The sequence below is a fragment of the Cyprinus carpio genome, chromosome A17 (genome assembly GCF_018340385.1).
Source record: "Cyprinus carpio isolate SPL01 chromosome A17, ASM1834038v1, whole genome shotgun sequence".
NCBI classification, from domain to species: Eukaryota; Metazoa; Chordata; class Actinopteri; order Cypriniformes; family Cyprinidae; genus Cyprinus; species Cyprinus carpio.
In genome coordinates, this window is record NC_056588.1 from 13940817 (window position 1) to 13958810 (window position 17994).

The 17994-nt window shown below is 38.0% G+C and overlaps 1 protein-coding gene across 1 annotated transcript in view; it reads right to left on the reverse strand.

The window, feature by feature from the left end:
* LOC109054737 (usherin-like) overlaps positions 1 to 17994 on the reverse strand; it is a 196342-nt gene that overhangs the window by 147055 nt on the left and 31293 nt on the right. Inside the window, 6 exon segments of the mRNA XM_042773393.1 lie at positions 242 to 739; positions 1898 to 2058; positions 4345 to 4506; positions 6498 to 6681; positions 12831 to 13478; positions 16309 to 16504. Of these exon segments, the coding sequence (XP_042629327.1) occupies positions 242 to 739; positions 1898 to 2058; positions 4345 to 4506; positions 6498 to 6681; positions 12831 to 13478; positions 16309 to 16504 (1849 nt within the window).

Here is a 17994-nt window from a genome sequence, read left to right on the forward strand (position 1 = left end):
AAAAATCATTGTAATTAATTAATTTAATATATTGACTATTTCCAGTTTCAAAAAACTTTGAAAACAAGCAGTTTTGACATAATTACAGCAGCACATACCAAAATATTTAGAATATTATCATAGCTTACATGAGGGCCCCACAGATATTGTGTTAGATTTCATTATCTTTTTTCAAAGTGTCTCTGTCAAAAATCCTCTAAAATAACAAAAAATAAAAAATAAATAAATAAATTGTCAATACCATTAGGTAACACTGGAGGTTCCCAGTCCACTTGGAGTTGTGATGACCCTAAGGTTGTGATTGTGGGTGCAGGCTGCTGCTGAGGAGGTATCTGAGCAGTAAGTATGACCAGACTCTCGCTGCGAGCACAGCCTCCATTAGTGCAAGCCTGCAGACTGAAGTTGTATCCAGTGAAGGGTTGCAGCTCCTCAGCGGTAGCCTCTGTTTGAAGTCCTGTGTAGTGGATCCTCTCTTCTCCAGTCAGATCCTGTATCGAGCTCAGGGTATAGCTGATCACTGGACCAGTGGTGTTCAAAGGCTCTGTCCAGTTAAAGGAGGCGCTGGTGGGCTTGGGTCGACCCACAAGGGTTAATTGGAGTTCCTCTCGCTCAGGTACAGCAGACAGGGTGCGTAAGCTGACCGTGGCGCTGCTGGTGTTAGCACGGATATTGCTAGTGATGAGCTGGTAAGAATATGCCATATAAGGAGACAAAGAAGCATCTGTGTAATGCATAGTTCCTGTATGAGAAAGAGAACAACAAAGCTATCAAACAAATTGTGGTACTGACGACAATATGTTAATTGTCAATTATTAACAATAATGTTCAAAATTTGGGGGTCAGTAAGATTAAATAAAAATAAATATATATATGCTCACTAAAGTTAATAAACAGATAAAAATAAAATAAAAACATTAATATTGTGAAATACTATCACAATTAAAAAAAACTGTTTTCTATTTAATGTTTTGAAATGCAATTCATTCTCACTGTAATATGCTGAGTTGATGCTCACGAAACATTTATTTTTATTATCAATGTTGAAAAAAGTTGCTGCTTAATATTTTGTGGAAACTGTGATACTTTTTTTCAGGATTCTTTAATGAATTCTTCATACAAACAGCAATTATTTGTAATAGAAATTTTCTGTAATGTTATAAATGCCTGTACTCTCACTTTTGAATTCATTGAATTTATATGAATTGAATATAAATTTTATGGTATTCAGTTTAATTTAAACCACAACAGTAGTGTATATGAGTGTTAACAAAATAAATAAATAAATAAAATATATATATATATATATATATATATATATATATATATATATATATATATATATATATATATATATAAATAAAAAAAATCACAGTTTTTAGAAGCCATGTGCATGTTCTTAGAAATTTACTCTTTGTATTTATGTTTATTACTGTATAGTTTTGAAAAACTTTCATACGTTTATTTTCTTAAGTTTTAATTTAATGACATTTTTTTTAAATGTCATGAGGTGTCATCAAGTAATAAGTAATACAATATTTTCTCCACACTTTGAATGTGAGTGGACACATTTTTGTCATATTTTTTTAATATTATTCTTATTTATTTATTTTTATTTTTTTTTTTTTTACAAATATCATTAATAATTAATAAAAATCATTGTTTTTGGGGAGTTGCACCACATGACATTTTTTAACTTGAACTTATCTTTCCTTCTCATAAAAAGGTCAAATTAACACAGTAATGAGGATCTGCAGGAGTCGTTTCCATGATATAATTTCTTCTATCACTACATCATTGACATTATTGTTTAGGACATCATAGTATCATTTAATTCCAGAACACAATCATATTTTATATACTCAGACAAAGATATTATGGATGCACCATAAACACTAACCGAATGGGTGCTGGCTGTGGCTGATGTGGATGATCTCTGAGTTTCGAAGCAGTGTGTACATCAGTTCATTACTGTTGGGGGAGTCAGGGGCTCTCCAGGTCAGATCTATAGCCGTGGAGTTCAGAACCTGGCCGAGAGGAGGAGGCTGCTGTTGGGGATCTGAACAGGAGTGGGAGAGTGTAAGCTGATACATATTGGTGATAAATCTGCATTGCGAAACAGAATTAAAGAGGTGGAAGACACAAGGTTAAAGCACCAAAGCTGCAAGCTAACAAGGAAAATGGACTATGAATATACTAGAGCAACCATCATTTGTTACATGTAAAAAATGCTAACTTAATAAAAACACTGTACTGGAGGGGCACATTAGGGCTTTAAGAGTCTCCGTGAGGTTAAGTGCTGTATGCTCTAAACACATACACACCCATAAACAGGTCCCCTTACAATATACATGGAATGTTTATAATGTAGATATGCAACTGAACCCAAGAATGGCACATGAGAGAGATATACATCTTTATTCAACTGAAATGCTCAGCTAAAACATAATGATGCAACATGATTAAATTTGAGTGTCAACTCCTGTGCAAGTATTTTGAATAAAGTATGTAATAAATTCCACAGTCCAGCGTAAATACCACAGCAATTGAGTGACGGCAGTGAGTTCTGACCTTAGGTATGCCTCTCTTGCATTAAACTTACAAAGCAATTTGACTATATTGGGGAAATCTGCATTTAAATTACAGTCCCTACAATAAAGAAACTCTGTGATGTGGTCTATACGAGGCATTTTCCTGTTCTTGAGCCAAATAAAGGTTTCAAATAAATCTCCTCAAAATTATATGATTTGATTTTTCTTGTCTGTGTTAAAATATTTCCTACTGAAACCAAAGGCTGGGATACATCAAAGGGCTTGTCCTATTAGCTGATAGCCTTTCATTTATGCCAAATTTATGCCTAAAAAGGTTTTTATTCAATGAAAAATTAGCCTTATAAAACAAACTATTATTTTAAGCTTTTATTTTTTACCTTCTAGGGTCTGAAATGGAGGAATTTGACAATTACACAATATTTTGCTGAATGTGTTTTTGTGCTGGCACCTTGGCTGATTTAGGACTGTCATGGATAAATAAAGATGACAATAAAACTGCCCATAGGTGGCAGCAAATCCCTGTTTTATTAAATGATTTACTGAATCATTCACATCAAACGATTTGCTCAAACTGGCTAATTCAGTTAGAAACTAAACAAGTGAATGGACCGTTGAATCACTGGCTCACATGAATCGTTCAAAAACAGATTCATTCAAGGAATGAAACTGCATTGCTCTGCAGTGTTGTATAAAATTATTAGCATATTTATATGCTGATATTCAGAAAAGTACATTGCTTGTGCAATGAATATAAAAACAAAAACTCACACATGGGTATTTTTTATTTCATTACTTGAATTATAAGGGCATTCTAACTGCATTCAAAGGGGCTTCATCGTGCAGTGAATGCTTTTGGACTCACAAGATGTGTTTTTGTTTGTTTTTGGCAAAGAAGGTGACACTGGTCAGCTCTCCTATGTCTCTCAGTCCCTCACAATTACACTTACAGCACAATGACATTATGTCAGGGGAATGTCTTTAAATTCTAATCAAGGAAAAATCATACCTTCTTTTGTCTTTTTTTAAAGAAATTCAAAAGTTGCACTTGAACCATTTTGCACGAAAAATGACAGAAACTTGCTTCCGCTTGTGCGCAGCTTGTTACAGTACCAAGCTCTGATTGGCCAATCGCCATTAATTAGTTCGTGAATTATCATAAATAGAGAATTTTAACATTTAATTTGCACAATAAATTTGACACAATACACAATATTATTAATCTAAAGGGGATGGTTAGCGGGGATGGTGGTTTCACAGGGGGGATGCTTTTTGTCATTTTTTCCACCTGGGGGATGCCATCCCCCCGCATCCCCCCTCAATTCGAGCCCTGTATATATATATATATATATATATATATATATATATATATATATATATATATATATATATATATATATATATATATATATATATTACACACAAACATAAACAATATATTTTTGATTTTTCGTAATTTTTTTTCCCCCGTTATATGCTTTTCATTTAATTTTTTGCTTATTGTTAACTAAAACTAGAACTATATATATAAAAATTAAAACTAATGAAAAGAACAAATGTTTCCTTGGCATATAAGTTAAATAAAATAAACTTAGGTTTAAGTAATAAAATTGCTATTACTGATGTACTTAAATATTATAATATTTTAAAGAATAAAAAATAATTTATAAAAACAAAAATAAAACTTAAAATCAAAATTTCAAAAAAATATGAAATGCGATAATAAAAAGAGATGATTATTAAATATATATTATAACTGTTATTTTTATATATTTTTAGTGTATATTTTTTTTGAGATTTTTTGTGCCCCAGGTAGTTGTTTGGATCCATGTGACTGGCTCCCTCCACACAGATGTCACATTTATCTCCAGTCACATACAGCTTGCACAAACACTGCCCCGTCTGGGGGTGGCACGTGCCATTGAATCCCCCGACAGGATCACATCCACAAGGCTCACACCTAGACACATGGAGATCACAAGAGACACAAAAACCATTTTCATAAGATAAAAAACAGTATCACTTCTTGTGACATTGTCCATGTCTGTAGAGGACATGAAATCAGGTAATTAACCAAAAGTAACAAGTCCAGTTCTATTTATAAAAAACTGTGAATCTTTCTGACTGGCTGAGATACGAAGAGTTGCAAAAAGTGAATGTGTGCGTGTTAGTGCGTGTGTTACTGTGAGGGAAGGGGGGACACTTTGACTAAATGGAGGCATTCACAGATGCACCTGTCAATGACACTTTTGGGAGGGGTGTAGGGGATGGAGGAAGAAGGGCCCTGAGGGGCCAGCAGCGGGTGATGTGGGGGCCGAGTGCCTGACACCCTCGAAAGCAGCTGATAAAAGCCACAGACTCTTAATGAGCTGAAAATTTGTTCTGTCAACTAGAGGGGCGTTTTGGGCTAAGCCACCCATTTCACAATGTGGTTCGACCTTGACTCCTCAGAAGGAGACAGAGAACTTTTTTTCTCTTCGTCATGCAAAAACGAAGCCAATTGTGGTATCAAATTATGTGATCAGTACCAATATTGCTAAGTTCCACATGCTTACATTCTCCATATTTGAAATATTCCAATAGCTTGCAGCTATCAAAGTAAATGACTCCAGATTGTGCCTCGATGTTTGTCTAAAACAGGTGTTGCAAATAGAGCTGGAAAGTTTGCAGACAAGGAATTAAACAAGTGACTAGCAACAGAAAAAAAAAAAAAAAAAAAAAGCAGTGAGCAGATATGAATATGACCTACACTTCTGTAATATAAAACATGCTTTCTCCATCCAAGGTTAAATGATTAGCCAAACACCACTTTCCATGTAGCCTATGCCTGTCATTTGCTGTGATGGCTAATCGTCCCTAACCAAATTGTGGGTTTTTAACTACCTCTATTAGGTGGCCTGCAGCGAACGACCCAATATAAGAAAACAAAATAAGATGCATCGTTTTTATTGATTCCGGGGCAGACAAATTAGTCTATAATATTTAGATAAAGAAATCTTTATTGTGTAGGATCTCCTGATGTAGTTCAAGCTTCCCCTCTAATTAGTTTAAATAGTTCATTTTTCATCCTTACCGGGTGAACGAGTGCAGCTGGATGGATTGTGTATGCAGTGATCTGTCACGACTCGTATGGATTAACAATCTGTGATGTCCGGTAGCACTGTTGTTGATGCATTGAAAACACGCGCTCATGCTATTTGCATCTCAGCAGCCAACAATTAATGTTCTCCCTGCCTACTGTGCATCTCAACAACAACAAAAAAAAAATATTTTGAGGGGGAAATGCTTAAAAGGTAAATGATTGTTGATATGGGAAGCGTTGACGACGTCCCCCACTGTTTCTTTTATTCACCCAGCGTGGCTGGAGAAGCCTCCAGGAAGGTCATTCAATGAGACTTCAACCAAACCAAGACTGAAATATAAAAATCATCAAAAGAAAATCTGCCGTGTGTAGGAAAGGGGGGGGGGGGGTGGAGAAAAGAAAAATAATTTTACAATCCACTGACTCCTGAGAATGCCAAGTTTTCCATCCCCAACTTAGGCCATATGTTCAAGCTGGGGAGCTGCTTTGGAGTATATCATTAAGACAGGTAACATATGATGTATTTACAACCTAAATGATGTATCCAACAAATCAACTATGCAGAGAGTATTAAAATGCAGCCTTGTTTAGAGGTGGGAGACTTTAATGGCTAATTTGACCTTTGCTGGCTCTGTCTGAACCCCTGGGCCAGTAAGCAGCTAACTGGCTCAAATTGTTATAAAAAGTGATGTGCATGATTTTCTAATTGGGCTTTATTCACTAGTGTTCAGTCTCAGTGACGGGAGGGAGGTCTGTAGTAATTTTTGACTGTGATTTACAATGTTCTACTGTATCATGCTGCATGGTAATAAATGAAAACGTCTTTCTCGAACATGAACGAGATAAAGGTGTTAGACTATAGCACTGACCTGCCAACACTTGGATTAAAGCCAAAGAAGAGATCCTGGCACTGGTCGCATCTGCGACCGGTAAGTGATGGGTGAGCACACACACACTGCCCTGAGTGGGCAGCACACACCTGCCCCACCGCTCCAACTGAGTGACATTCACACACTTCACACTCACTGAACCCCGCCTCAGACAGGAAGAAACCTGCAATGACATATGATGCGAAGAAACACAAACAGACTCATTATGCATTTTATTGTGAGCTCTCTCATTTACTTCCTCTTTTGCTATCACCACAATAAATAAATAAAGTAAAACTGAATTGTGAACTGAATGCAGTGCTTATGGACACTTTATTTCATGTTATTTGCAATTGAGAAAATGTATTTTAGTTTAAATATATATTATATGCAATTAGTTAAACTTAAAATTACTTTTTTGACTAACGACCTGTGCTGGTAGAAGCGCGGAACGAGAAACAAGGAGACGTGGAGTACATAAACAGTCTTTAATCCTTGGAAAGACAGGGAAATTACACAACATCCAACAAGTAGAATCGACAAAGGAAGACTGAACAAACAGGAACTTCAATACAAGGGATAATTACTAAACACAGGTGTCAGGAATCTTAATCAAACTAAATGAGGGCAGGAACATAACCAAATAAGAAAAAACAGAAATGGGGCAAAACACGACACAAAACAGTCCCTAATCCTGACATATCGCCCCCTCCCGGAAGTTGTGTCCTCACAGCGTAGAACGGGGGGGGGGGGGGGGGGGGGGGTACGGTGGGTGGTAACTAAGGAGGCGGCTCAAGAGGTGGACGAACACCTGGGAGGAGGCCGGCAGACAGATTGGAGCAGGAGGAGCCCAACTGGACCCAGGCCACAGCCATAATGTCGACCCATGGTGGAGCCGACGGAGGGAGGAGCCATGGTGGAGAAATGTCCGCCGACTTCAGGGGCCGACCAATGGCGGCGGAGCAAATGGTGGAGGAGCCCGAGGTGGAAACATAGAGCCGATAAGCCTGGGCGATGGGGAAGATCCGGAGGTCATAGGTGGTCAGATGATGCCGGCGACCGATGTGAAGATGTGGATCCGGGAGGCCGCGGTGGAGCCAGAGCGACAGAGGACTGAGGAGGAGCTGAGGGAATAAACAAGCCTGATGGAGCCGGAGGGACGGAGGGATGAGGCGAAGCCAGAGGAGTGGAGTCCCAAGGCGCAGGATGGTCGATTCCAGACCAAGGCGGAGCTGGAGGGGCGAGGGACCCTGGCGGAGCTATTGGACTGCCTGCCACGGCAGAAAGGAGGGAGCTAAGAGCCATGGTGGAGCCGACTGGTCCACGGACCAGGGCGGAGTCCGGGCCTTAGAGGTTAGAGGTGGAATCAAAGGAAACTCCAGCCATGGTGACACAGGAGGATGGCAGTCCCATGGAGCTCGCACCGCATAGATGTTAGGCTCTGTAGCCGGCTCTTGCACCTGGACTGACTTCACGGCTTCTGGCTCCACGGCGATCCTCAACTCTGTCGCTCTCTCTGGTGATGGCCTGTCAGTCACGGTGGGCTCTGGCTGTCCGTCAGGGTTGGGCTCTGGCTGAGCGCGTCGTCCGGGTAGCTGGTAAGCTTGGCGAGGGCCAGAAACAGTCTGGTATGGTCCTTGAGCGAGCGCACCCCCTGCTCCAGCAGGAGGAGGAATTTGGGGTGAAAGAAGGGATCCATAGACACAAGGGGAAACACTACGGAAACTACGGAGAGAAAAACGGAAAAAAAACGGAGGGAAGACACGAAAGTAACTGTATTTGTTCGGTTCTTCTGTCAAGATCTGTGCTGGGAGGAGTGCGGAAAGAGAAACAAGGAAATGTGGAGTACATAAACAGTCTTTAATCCTTGGAAAGACAGGGGAATTAACAACATCCAACAAGTAGAACCGACGAAGGAAGACTGAACAAACAGGAACTTAAATACAAGGGATAATTACTAAACACAGGTGTCAGGAATCATGATCAAACTAAACGAGGACAGGAACATAACCAAATAAAGCAAAACATGACACGGAACAGTCACTTTGTGTATGTCATGTATTTGTAATTACACATTTGTAATGATGAATTTGTAATTTTAATTATTTTAAAATATAAATAAAAAATTGTAGTTATTCAAAACAATTAAGTGCACCTTTTTTAACTCACCCACATGTTGTTTCAAACCTGTATCACTTACTCTCCTGAGGATATATATATATATATATATATATATATATATATATATATATATATATATATATATATATATAGTGTATCCTACATATATATATAGTCAACATTTGAAGTGGATCAAAATCTTTCATCAAAGTTGTCATAATAACCAAAATACATTCTTGTCTTAGGACAACTTTGATGAACTTTTTTGATCCACTTCAAATGCTGACTACTGTATATTTATAAAATGAAAGTCAGTGGGGTCCAATGTTGTTTTGCACCCCACTGACTTTCATTGCATGGACAAATTCTTTTCAGCAGTTCCATAGTTCCACAGAAGAAAGTCAAACAGTTTTGGAAAGACATGAAGGTGAGTGAATGATGACAGAAACCATTAAGATATTCTGCCTAAAATCTCCTTTAGACTTTCACAGAAGAAAGAAAGTCAAGTAGGTATTCTTTTTGGGTGAAATGTTCCTTTAAAAGTGTCCTGGTCCACTTTCCGTCTATATCTTCTTAACAATAAAGTACAAGTTGAATCTCAAGGGCTCCGTCAGGCTCCTGCGCGCATCAATCAGACAGGGGGCGCTGAGTTTGAGATGTTTCAATCACAGGCTGCTTTCCCTCCGGTGAAATACGACAGAGTGGCTCCGTGAGGGGAGCTGGGGGAGGGCCTGCAGAAACACAGTCATCAGTCCCCCCACCCTCCTACAAATTGATCTACCCCTGCTCCCTGTGCTTTCAATTTACTCCTGCTAGCCCCACTCTCTGTATAGATGCTTTATGTGCCAGCATGGGTGGCTGAGGCTTTGGTGAGCAGCAGGTATGCCTGCATTAGTTCATCATGTGTGGGCGGGCACAAACTAGGGGAGGGGTGGCCGTACATCCTTGTCTGGTTACCGTGCGAGCCATGCCCCCTTATATCATATGCATAGGCTCATTGTTGGATGTAGGGCAGCATGGTTTCCCTGCTGGAAAAAAATAGCCTAAACTAGCTAATATGACTTAAGCTTAAATGACCAGACAAAGCTACATTTCTAGATCCCATACCAGATACTAAATAAATAAATAAATAAAAATATGTTTTGGGCAGTTTTATCCTGGTTTGACTGGTTACTCAGCAAGGCTACCCTTGAAAAAGAAGTGTGATTAACTCTACTGAATGCACACTTGTTGTGTACTTCAAACTTTATATTTAAGAAAAAATCATACTTGCAGGTATTGCATTAAAAGTTAATATATTTTAAATGTACTAAACTGCAACTTAATTACAAAAATGTGCTTTTGTTTTTGCACATTTATTGTCCCGATGTCAATGGGTTGTTGGTTAAATTCCTGAAATAAGGTCTTGGGTTTGATTAAGTTTAAGATGTTTTCTGTTTTTTTTATACAAGATTAAGTTAATTTGTTTTACCCACTGGGACTACAGAGGTTGTCGGGGCTTTAACTCACACTTCCCAACTTTTTTTTTAACTCTTTGGGCGCTATCATACACCTGGCCCAATGCGACGCAAGGCTCAGCGCAAGTGTGTTTGCTAGTTTCAGTCCAGCACCGTTCGCATTTTCCCATCCAGCACCACGTCGTTTAATTAGCAAATGCATTTGCACCCATTTGTGCGCCCATGGGTGTGCTGGTCTAAAAAGAGGTGTGTTCAGGCACATTCCTATTTTAAGGAGCTGAAAACAGACTGCACCATAGACCAACTCAAACCTGGTCTAAAGGCTGCCGCAATGTTTTTTCTTTGTTAATTAAAGAACGCGTTAGTATATGTGGGTCCACAATGCGCGTGGACATTTCTAACATGTGGGGGTTTGGCATCATGGCATATTTGTTTTCAGGCGGAACGTTTAAAAAACATGTTTCCAATTTTGAATGCCGTATGGATCAGACATTCAGCCAACAGTCTGTGGATATGACGTCTGAGGCTGAGACTACCATGGTGTAATTAGTTTATAGCCTAACTTGAGCTTTTTTTTTGCTTCCTAGAAATTGTATTTAGGCTTCAAATGCTTATTAAACACAGGGACGCACAACAGCACACAAACATGCCAAATATAAAAAATTAAAGGATTGCAATGCATAATAATTTTTTGTAGGCTAATTAAATATAAAAATGCCTAATTGTCATAATGGATAGTCATCGCATGTATCAGAATTAGGCTATCTATTTGCTCGCACATGAGCAGCTCCGTTTCATCTCAGAGACGAGTTCTGTCTTTGCGCTTGCCAAATTCCGCCGTGTAGAGCAAATCCGTCATGGCACGAGCGCAACTGGCTCTTAAAGGGAATGGAAGATGACACTCTGAATGGTTTATTGCACGTTACGCCCAAAAAACACCTATTACTCATTTAAAGAATAGGGACAACCCGTTTAGACCATGCACCCGAGCGCGCCAACTGTTTTTCCGTCGTTGAAATAGCAAAAGTGGATTTGGACACGCCCTGAGTGCACCTGCGCCGTGCGCTTTACACTTTGCGTTTAGATCGTTAAAATAGGGCCCTTTATTTTAAATAAAGATTAAAAGAGTTGTTTGAAGCTTAGTGGTAGTGACGCTGAAGTCACATGACCATGTCTCGCGTAGTCAGACTGACGACAGAAGGTCTGGGAACCTTGGCTGCTTTGAATGGCCAAGGACCGCCCAAGAGGCCATATGACTGATTAAGATTAAGCAACCAAATATTTTTTGTATTGTGCCAAGTCATGTTTATGGGCGTGGAAATGCCCCCACAATAACAGACCGGTCTGTAAAACTCTTGGGCATATTTTAAAGATTAACTCAAACTTTAAATATTTCACATACTTTTGAAAAGCATTTTGTTGATCCTGATAAGCGCTCATTGTCACAGTTGTAAACACGATGGCTTTTTTCTAACATGAGGGGGTTTGGCATCATGGCATATTTGTTTTCAGGCGGAACGTTTAAAAAACATGTTTCCAATTTTGAATGCCATATGGATCAGACATTCAGCCAACAGTCTGTGGGCATGACGTCTGAGGCTGAGACTACCATGGTGTAATTAGTTTATAGCCTAACTTGAGCTTTTTTTTTAGCTTCCTAGAAATTGTATTTAGGCTTCAAATTTCATAAAAGTTGTGTTAGTTGTTATGTTTGTATTGTTTTGTTGAATATGTAATGTTAGTATGATTTTTTTTTGCTGGTAACAGTGTTTAATTTCTGCAAGAATCCAAAAGCCAATGGAAAAATCCTATTGACTTTTTGTTGAGAGAACCAGGATAATGCCAACTACTGCATTGGCCTACAAAAATGTACTTCCTGTAGCTTTCAATTTAAGGGTCGGTCCTGTTTATGTATGTATTTATTTATTAAATTACACTAGGATACACTAGCTGACCTCAAGCTAATACACATATACTAATATGCACAAAATTTCAAATTTAAATCATGTGGTCTTTAAGCTGGTCTAGTCTAAGTTGTTTTATTAGCAGGGTTTAAGGGTTGTGTTCAACTTTTTGATGGACAATACAGTATTAGGATAGGATCAACTATCCATATTACAAATAGGGACGTCTTTACAGTACTCTATAGGAGTAGCAGCTTGGCGTGCAAAAGTGCAAGTTGATTTTACAGTAAACAGTGAGGGTTAATCTTCAATACGAAGACAAAGGGACCAACTGGTACAGCTCTGACTCTTGAGCCCCTTGCAGTGCACTTCTAGCACTTATTATGCTGCAAAGAATAAGGCAAGTGCAAACATTTCCACCCCCTGAAGTGCACTTGAGTCATGAAGCCAGCACTGGCCCAACAGCCACTGAGGGGGTTGATTGAGGGTACATGAAGAATGGCCTGTAGCTATGCTAGTTAAACACCATTGGCCAAAGTGACTGCCAAACACACTCAATTCAAAGGCACAATCTAGGAAAAAAGGAATAACAAAACAATGCAGCAGCTTGCAGAGCCAAGAACAAAGTGCAAGGGAGTCATTAGTTAAGAAAAAGAAGAGAGAGCTTTGTAATTCAAAAGATGTTTACGCAGATACTTCAAATGCAATGCGCAATGGCTAGGAATTATAGTAAACAACTAAAGCAATTACTTCACTGGCATTGCCAACACAGTATAATGAGCTTACAAATACACCATCTGCCTTGTAAATACACACATCACATAGTTTCACACCAGACTGAAAGGACCAACCTGGTTTACAGGTTCCACAGTCTTGGCTGTAGCGTGTGGGCAGGCAGACGCATTGACCGCTAACAGGGTTGCACACGGTTGCAGGCACGGTGCCCATGTGATCACAGTGACATGGTTGACATCCATGCGTGGTGTTGGCAGAACTCAGGTTGTAGGTGTGAGATGAGCATTGATTACAACGTAGTCCCTCTACGTTGTTTTTACACATGCATTGGCCCGTGGTCTTGTCGCACACATCTGAGCCATTCACCGTGCCTCTGAGCTCACACTGGCAAGGCACACAGCCCAAGGAGTTGCTGCTGTCCAGACTGTGGTATCCATCCCGGCACATGTCACACCGCCGGCCCTCTGTGTGAGGTTTGCACCTACATTGTCCGGTAACCGCATCACAGGAGGCACCAGGAACGGATCCATTTGGACTGCAGTCGCAGGGCAGGCAGACTCCACTGCCGTTCAGACTGTAGAAGTGAGGGATGCAGGTGTCACAGAGAAGGCCTCGTACGCCATCTTTACACTCGCACTGGCCGGTGAAAGCATTGCAGAACTGGTGTAGAGAACCACGTGGGTCACAACCACAGGGAATGCAGCCGTCAGGATCTGTGCGATTGAGGAATTTGAAGCCGTAGTTACAACGGTCACAGGTTAGACCTAAGAAGAGGAGACCACTATCAGTGTTATTCCAAACCAGGACCCCAGGAGGTACTTACAGTAAGCAGGTTTCAGGAGCTTATTTCAGGAGAATTAGCTTTGTTAAATTTATAGAACAAAAATAGTAACTTTAAATCTTTAAATTTTAAAAAAAAATAAGAGCTGTGGCCATTTCCAATGGTTTTCCATTTCCTGTTTATACTTTTTTTTGTTTTTATGGTTATGATATGGTAATTATTACCAGGATTCCATTTAATTTAAAGGGTTAGTTCACCCAAAAATTACCCTAAATAAAAAAAAAAACTAAAATTAGGCTGCGTTTTACTCACCCTGAGTCGTCCTAGGTGTATATGATAGGTGTATATGTGTCCGTTTACAACAGTGAGCGCAAGCTAGATTCAAGTGATTATTACGTTTTGAATATGGATATTTTTCTTACAAAAACGCATCGATTTGCTACAGGAGGCCTTTGTTCACTCCCCAGAGCTGTGTGAGACACTTTTTTTTTAATGGAAGGGTGCTTTTTATTTCACTTCTTTTAGACTGAAGCAATGCAACACCCGCTGACTGCAATGATAGAGCTTGAAAGATCAAAGGCAATTTTTAATATAACTTTTTATAACTTTATTTAATATAAAGAAGAAAGTCATATATACCTAGGATGCCTCGGGGGTGAGTAAAACGCAAACTAATTTTCATTTTTGGGTGAACTAACCCTTTAATCCTTCATTCTACGTAACCATTTTTGCAAAAATAATTCATGTAATTACAAATTTCAAATAAACATATTTACTCAATTTCACAAAACAAATGAAAAATCCCACATTTACCTATTTATTTATTTATTTTTTTTTTTTTTTTTTTTTTTAATGTACTCTTATGTGGAAACCTTCAATTACCTTCCATTCTGAAAGAAAACGTGATGTGAAAGGTAATTTACGTGGATAACCCTAGTAACAAAAAAAAAAAAAAAAAAAAAAATTCCACTCAAGTTACTGAAATACATCTTACCATCCACAAAATTCTAATAACTCAACATCTGATCATAACCCACATTTAATAACACTGTAGTACATAGTAAACAAATAAATAAATCAGTGAAATATTACACAAGGAATAAAAAACTAAATTGGTAATGTCATCATTAAATGACCCCTTTCCCAATGATGAACGACTCACCTCAGGCATAGCTCTTAATTTCTCTAAATAGAAAATAGAAAATAAATAAATTAAAAGACCCAAGAAAGGCAATGGAAGGGAAAAAAGTATGAGGCTAAAAAAGAATTACAGCTCATTTGGAAACCCTAAAAAGTGGTCTACATGGAATCAAATCATATCAAGTTTTTTACAATGTGTGCGGTGCTTATTTGAATATGCCATACATATTCCTGACAGGTAATCTATTCCTAATGTTGCTGAGCAGAGCCTACAGGGCAAACCGTTTACAGTCATAAGTACTGAGAACTCCATACTCCTCCACTGCTGTGTACTCCGCAACAGAGCTCCACATTAATGAATTTAGATATTAATATATTGCTCCCTACCCACAGTTAAACCTCATTACAACATTATGTTAAATTCACAATGTGACACAGATGAATACCCCAATAATATCACGCCAAAGGTGCCGCAATTTGTCATTGTGTGCATGGCTTGTGGATGTTGGTAAATCTGTGTAACTCTTTAAATGCTATAGTAAAAATAAGAAGAAAATTATTATTAAATCTAACAACAAAGTGCAGGTAAAAATATAAGCAAGTAAATATTTAAGCTTAAGATATTATTTTTGATAAAAGTGTATTTGGTTTTAACTGGTATGATTATATATATATTTTAATATATATTTGACTGCCCATTGGTGCACCCATGGAGTGGGATGTGTACAAGCGCAGCCCACATTTTATCAGTAATGCTTTTCTGCATAATATTCCCATACATCAACATTTCAAAGCACATTGTGTACACAGAGTACTTTGGAAGCATGATAAATCTTGTCCTTATGAAGCTGCGGCTGGCCTCAAATGCGCGGGAGGTAATAAATTGCCTTAATCAAATCTAATTTCTGAAAAATACCTGTGGGAACTACAAACAAAGAAGCAGGTCTTGTAAGAAGCGTGAAAAATAAGGAAGACAGCGGCAGTTTATTATAATCAACTTGGCATTGAATTACAAAATTAAAATGAGGTGGCCCTTGATATCCTGGCTTTGCAATACACATGATCTTCTAAGTAACATTCTTTGGGATTTAGAATGGCTGGAAAAGCTGGAAGAAAAATCTTTTTGGCTTCTGCTCACAATAAATTTGCGGGAAAAAAGAGCTTTGCCAGAAAAATAAATAAAAAATGAATAAAAATTACATTTAATCATTTGATTTACATATGCAATTCATATGTTTTCATTTCAGAAATTAAAAAGTGCAAACAAGAAGAAAATGAATAATTTTGAATCATTTCTAATATAAAATGGCATATCAACCTTGTCAAAATAATTTGTTAACATATTTAATAATTTAAAACTTACTGAATGATAATTTATAAATTAATTGATAACAAGAAAAAATTTTATTTTGTTTTGAATGAAGACCATGGCTTTATTTATTAGTTTATCTACATAGAGACAAAGAGCGTACAAATACATGATTCCAGCCATACTCACTTATCTATGTATTTATTTTTTTATTCTGTACAGCTTATCAACTTTGTGAGAATTAACAGGAAGAGACAGAGAGAAAGGTTGAGAGACAGAAAAAAGAAGTTGGAGAGAGAGAAAGAGAAGGATGGGAGAAGAGAGTGAAAGAGCAATGGAGGGCGCAATGCTGCTTGATACGTACCGATTACGTTTGCCTTACACTGGCATTGACCTGAGTCCTGGTGACAGGTAATATCTGGCTGCACGGTCCCGGCGGTATTGCAGTTACAGGCACGGCAGCCATCAGCCAGCGCCGACTGCAGCTTGTAGAATCCGTGTTGGCACTGATTGCACTGTATGCCAGACACATGTCGCTTGCACTTACACTGCCCCCCGATCTGCAGAGGAAGGAGAGCGTCACGTGACTATGCTCCAATTAATCAAGTTGAGGAGGCCAGTTTGAGTGTGTGAGTCATGGATGGGCAGCTCTGCTCTGTCTCTACCCCACACCCCGACGATCCCCACTGGGCTGCTGGGAAGCTTTTCATCTCCATTACAGAGAATGGAGTGGTTTGGGATGACGGGGGAAAGGTCACAACACCTGAGCTCAAAAGCTGTCATTGTGCAGTGGGTTATGTGGCTTAACAAAACGGGCCTCTTTTTTTGGGATGGATTGAAAGTACCAGCTGTTGTTTGGATGAAAAGAAATATTTCATACTACAAACATGAAAACCTACCGTGATCCTTGTGGTTAAGTTCTATATGTCAGAACTTCGGGAAAAGAGACTAGATATTCCTAATAACTCAAAGCTTAAAGGGAGAGTTCTACCAAAAATGAATATTTTGTCATCATTTACTCACCCTCAAGTTGTTCCATACCTGTGCAAGTTTTATTAGGGATGAGTGTTTTGTTATCATTTACTCACCCTCAAGTTGTTCCATACCTGTGCAATTTTCCATACTGTGTAAGTCAATGACAACCAGCAACTGTTCGGTTATCAACATTCTTCAAAAAATATCTTTTGTATTCAATAGAAGAAAGTAACTCAGGTTTGGAAAAAATTGAGGAAGGGTAAATGATGATAGGCTTTTCATTTTTGGGTGAACTATCCCTTAAAGTGCAGATTCAAAAGTTTAAAAAAAACTAACCAATATAATATAATATAATATATAATATAATATATATAATATAATATAATATAATATAATATATATAATATAAATAATAAATATAATATAATATAATATAATATAATATAAATATAATAAATATAATATAATATAATAACAACAACAAATAATAATTATGTTATAATTTAATTTATTATAATTATCTATATTATTATATATTATATTAAAATGTTCAAACTTTCAATTTTTTCTTAATAGTTTTTTTTTTAGTTAGTTGATACTATTTACTGGAATAAACTAAAGTTTTTTGCATTACTTATTGGAAAAGAACAAATTCTGCATCAGAAAAATCCAATCAAATCTTGAATCATTTATCAATCATGTTAATATGGATTAAACATAAGACATAAAATACAAAAATTCCAACCATGAACTCAATGCCTACCCAGCACCAAACAGAAACAGCCCATTCGACAGTGTAAAGTCATTACCATATGTGAGGAAATAATCATTCTGATAATTTAAATAAAGTAACAATCCAACATGGGGCTGACCCAACCATTGATTCTGAATTTGTCATTCACTATATCTGTCGACATGGATCTGTTCCTCCAAAATGGCTTTCATGTAGCTAAGATAAAGGAAAAGGTGGGGGAGAATTCTCCCGAGAGAGGCTCTCATGACGACACTTTTACATACTCCCTACTGATCAAACCACTGATAAATGTGGTTGTGAATACTAAAGTCCTCAGCCAAT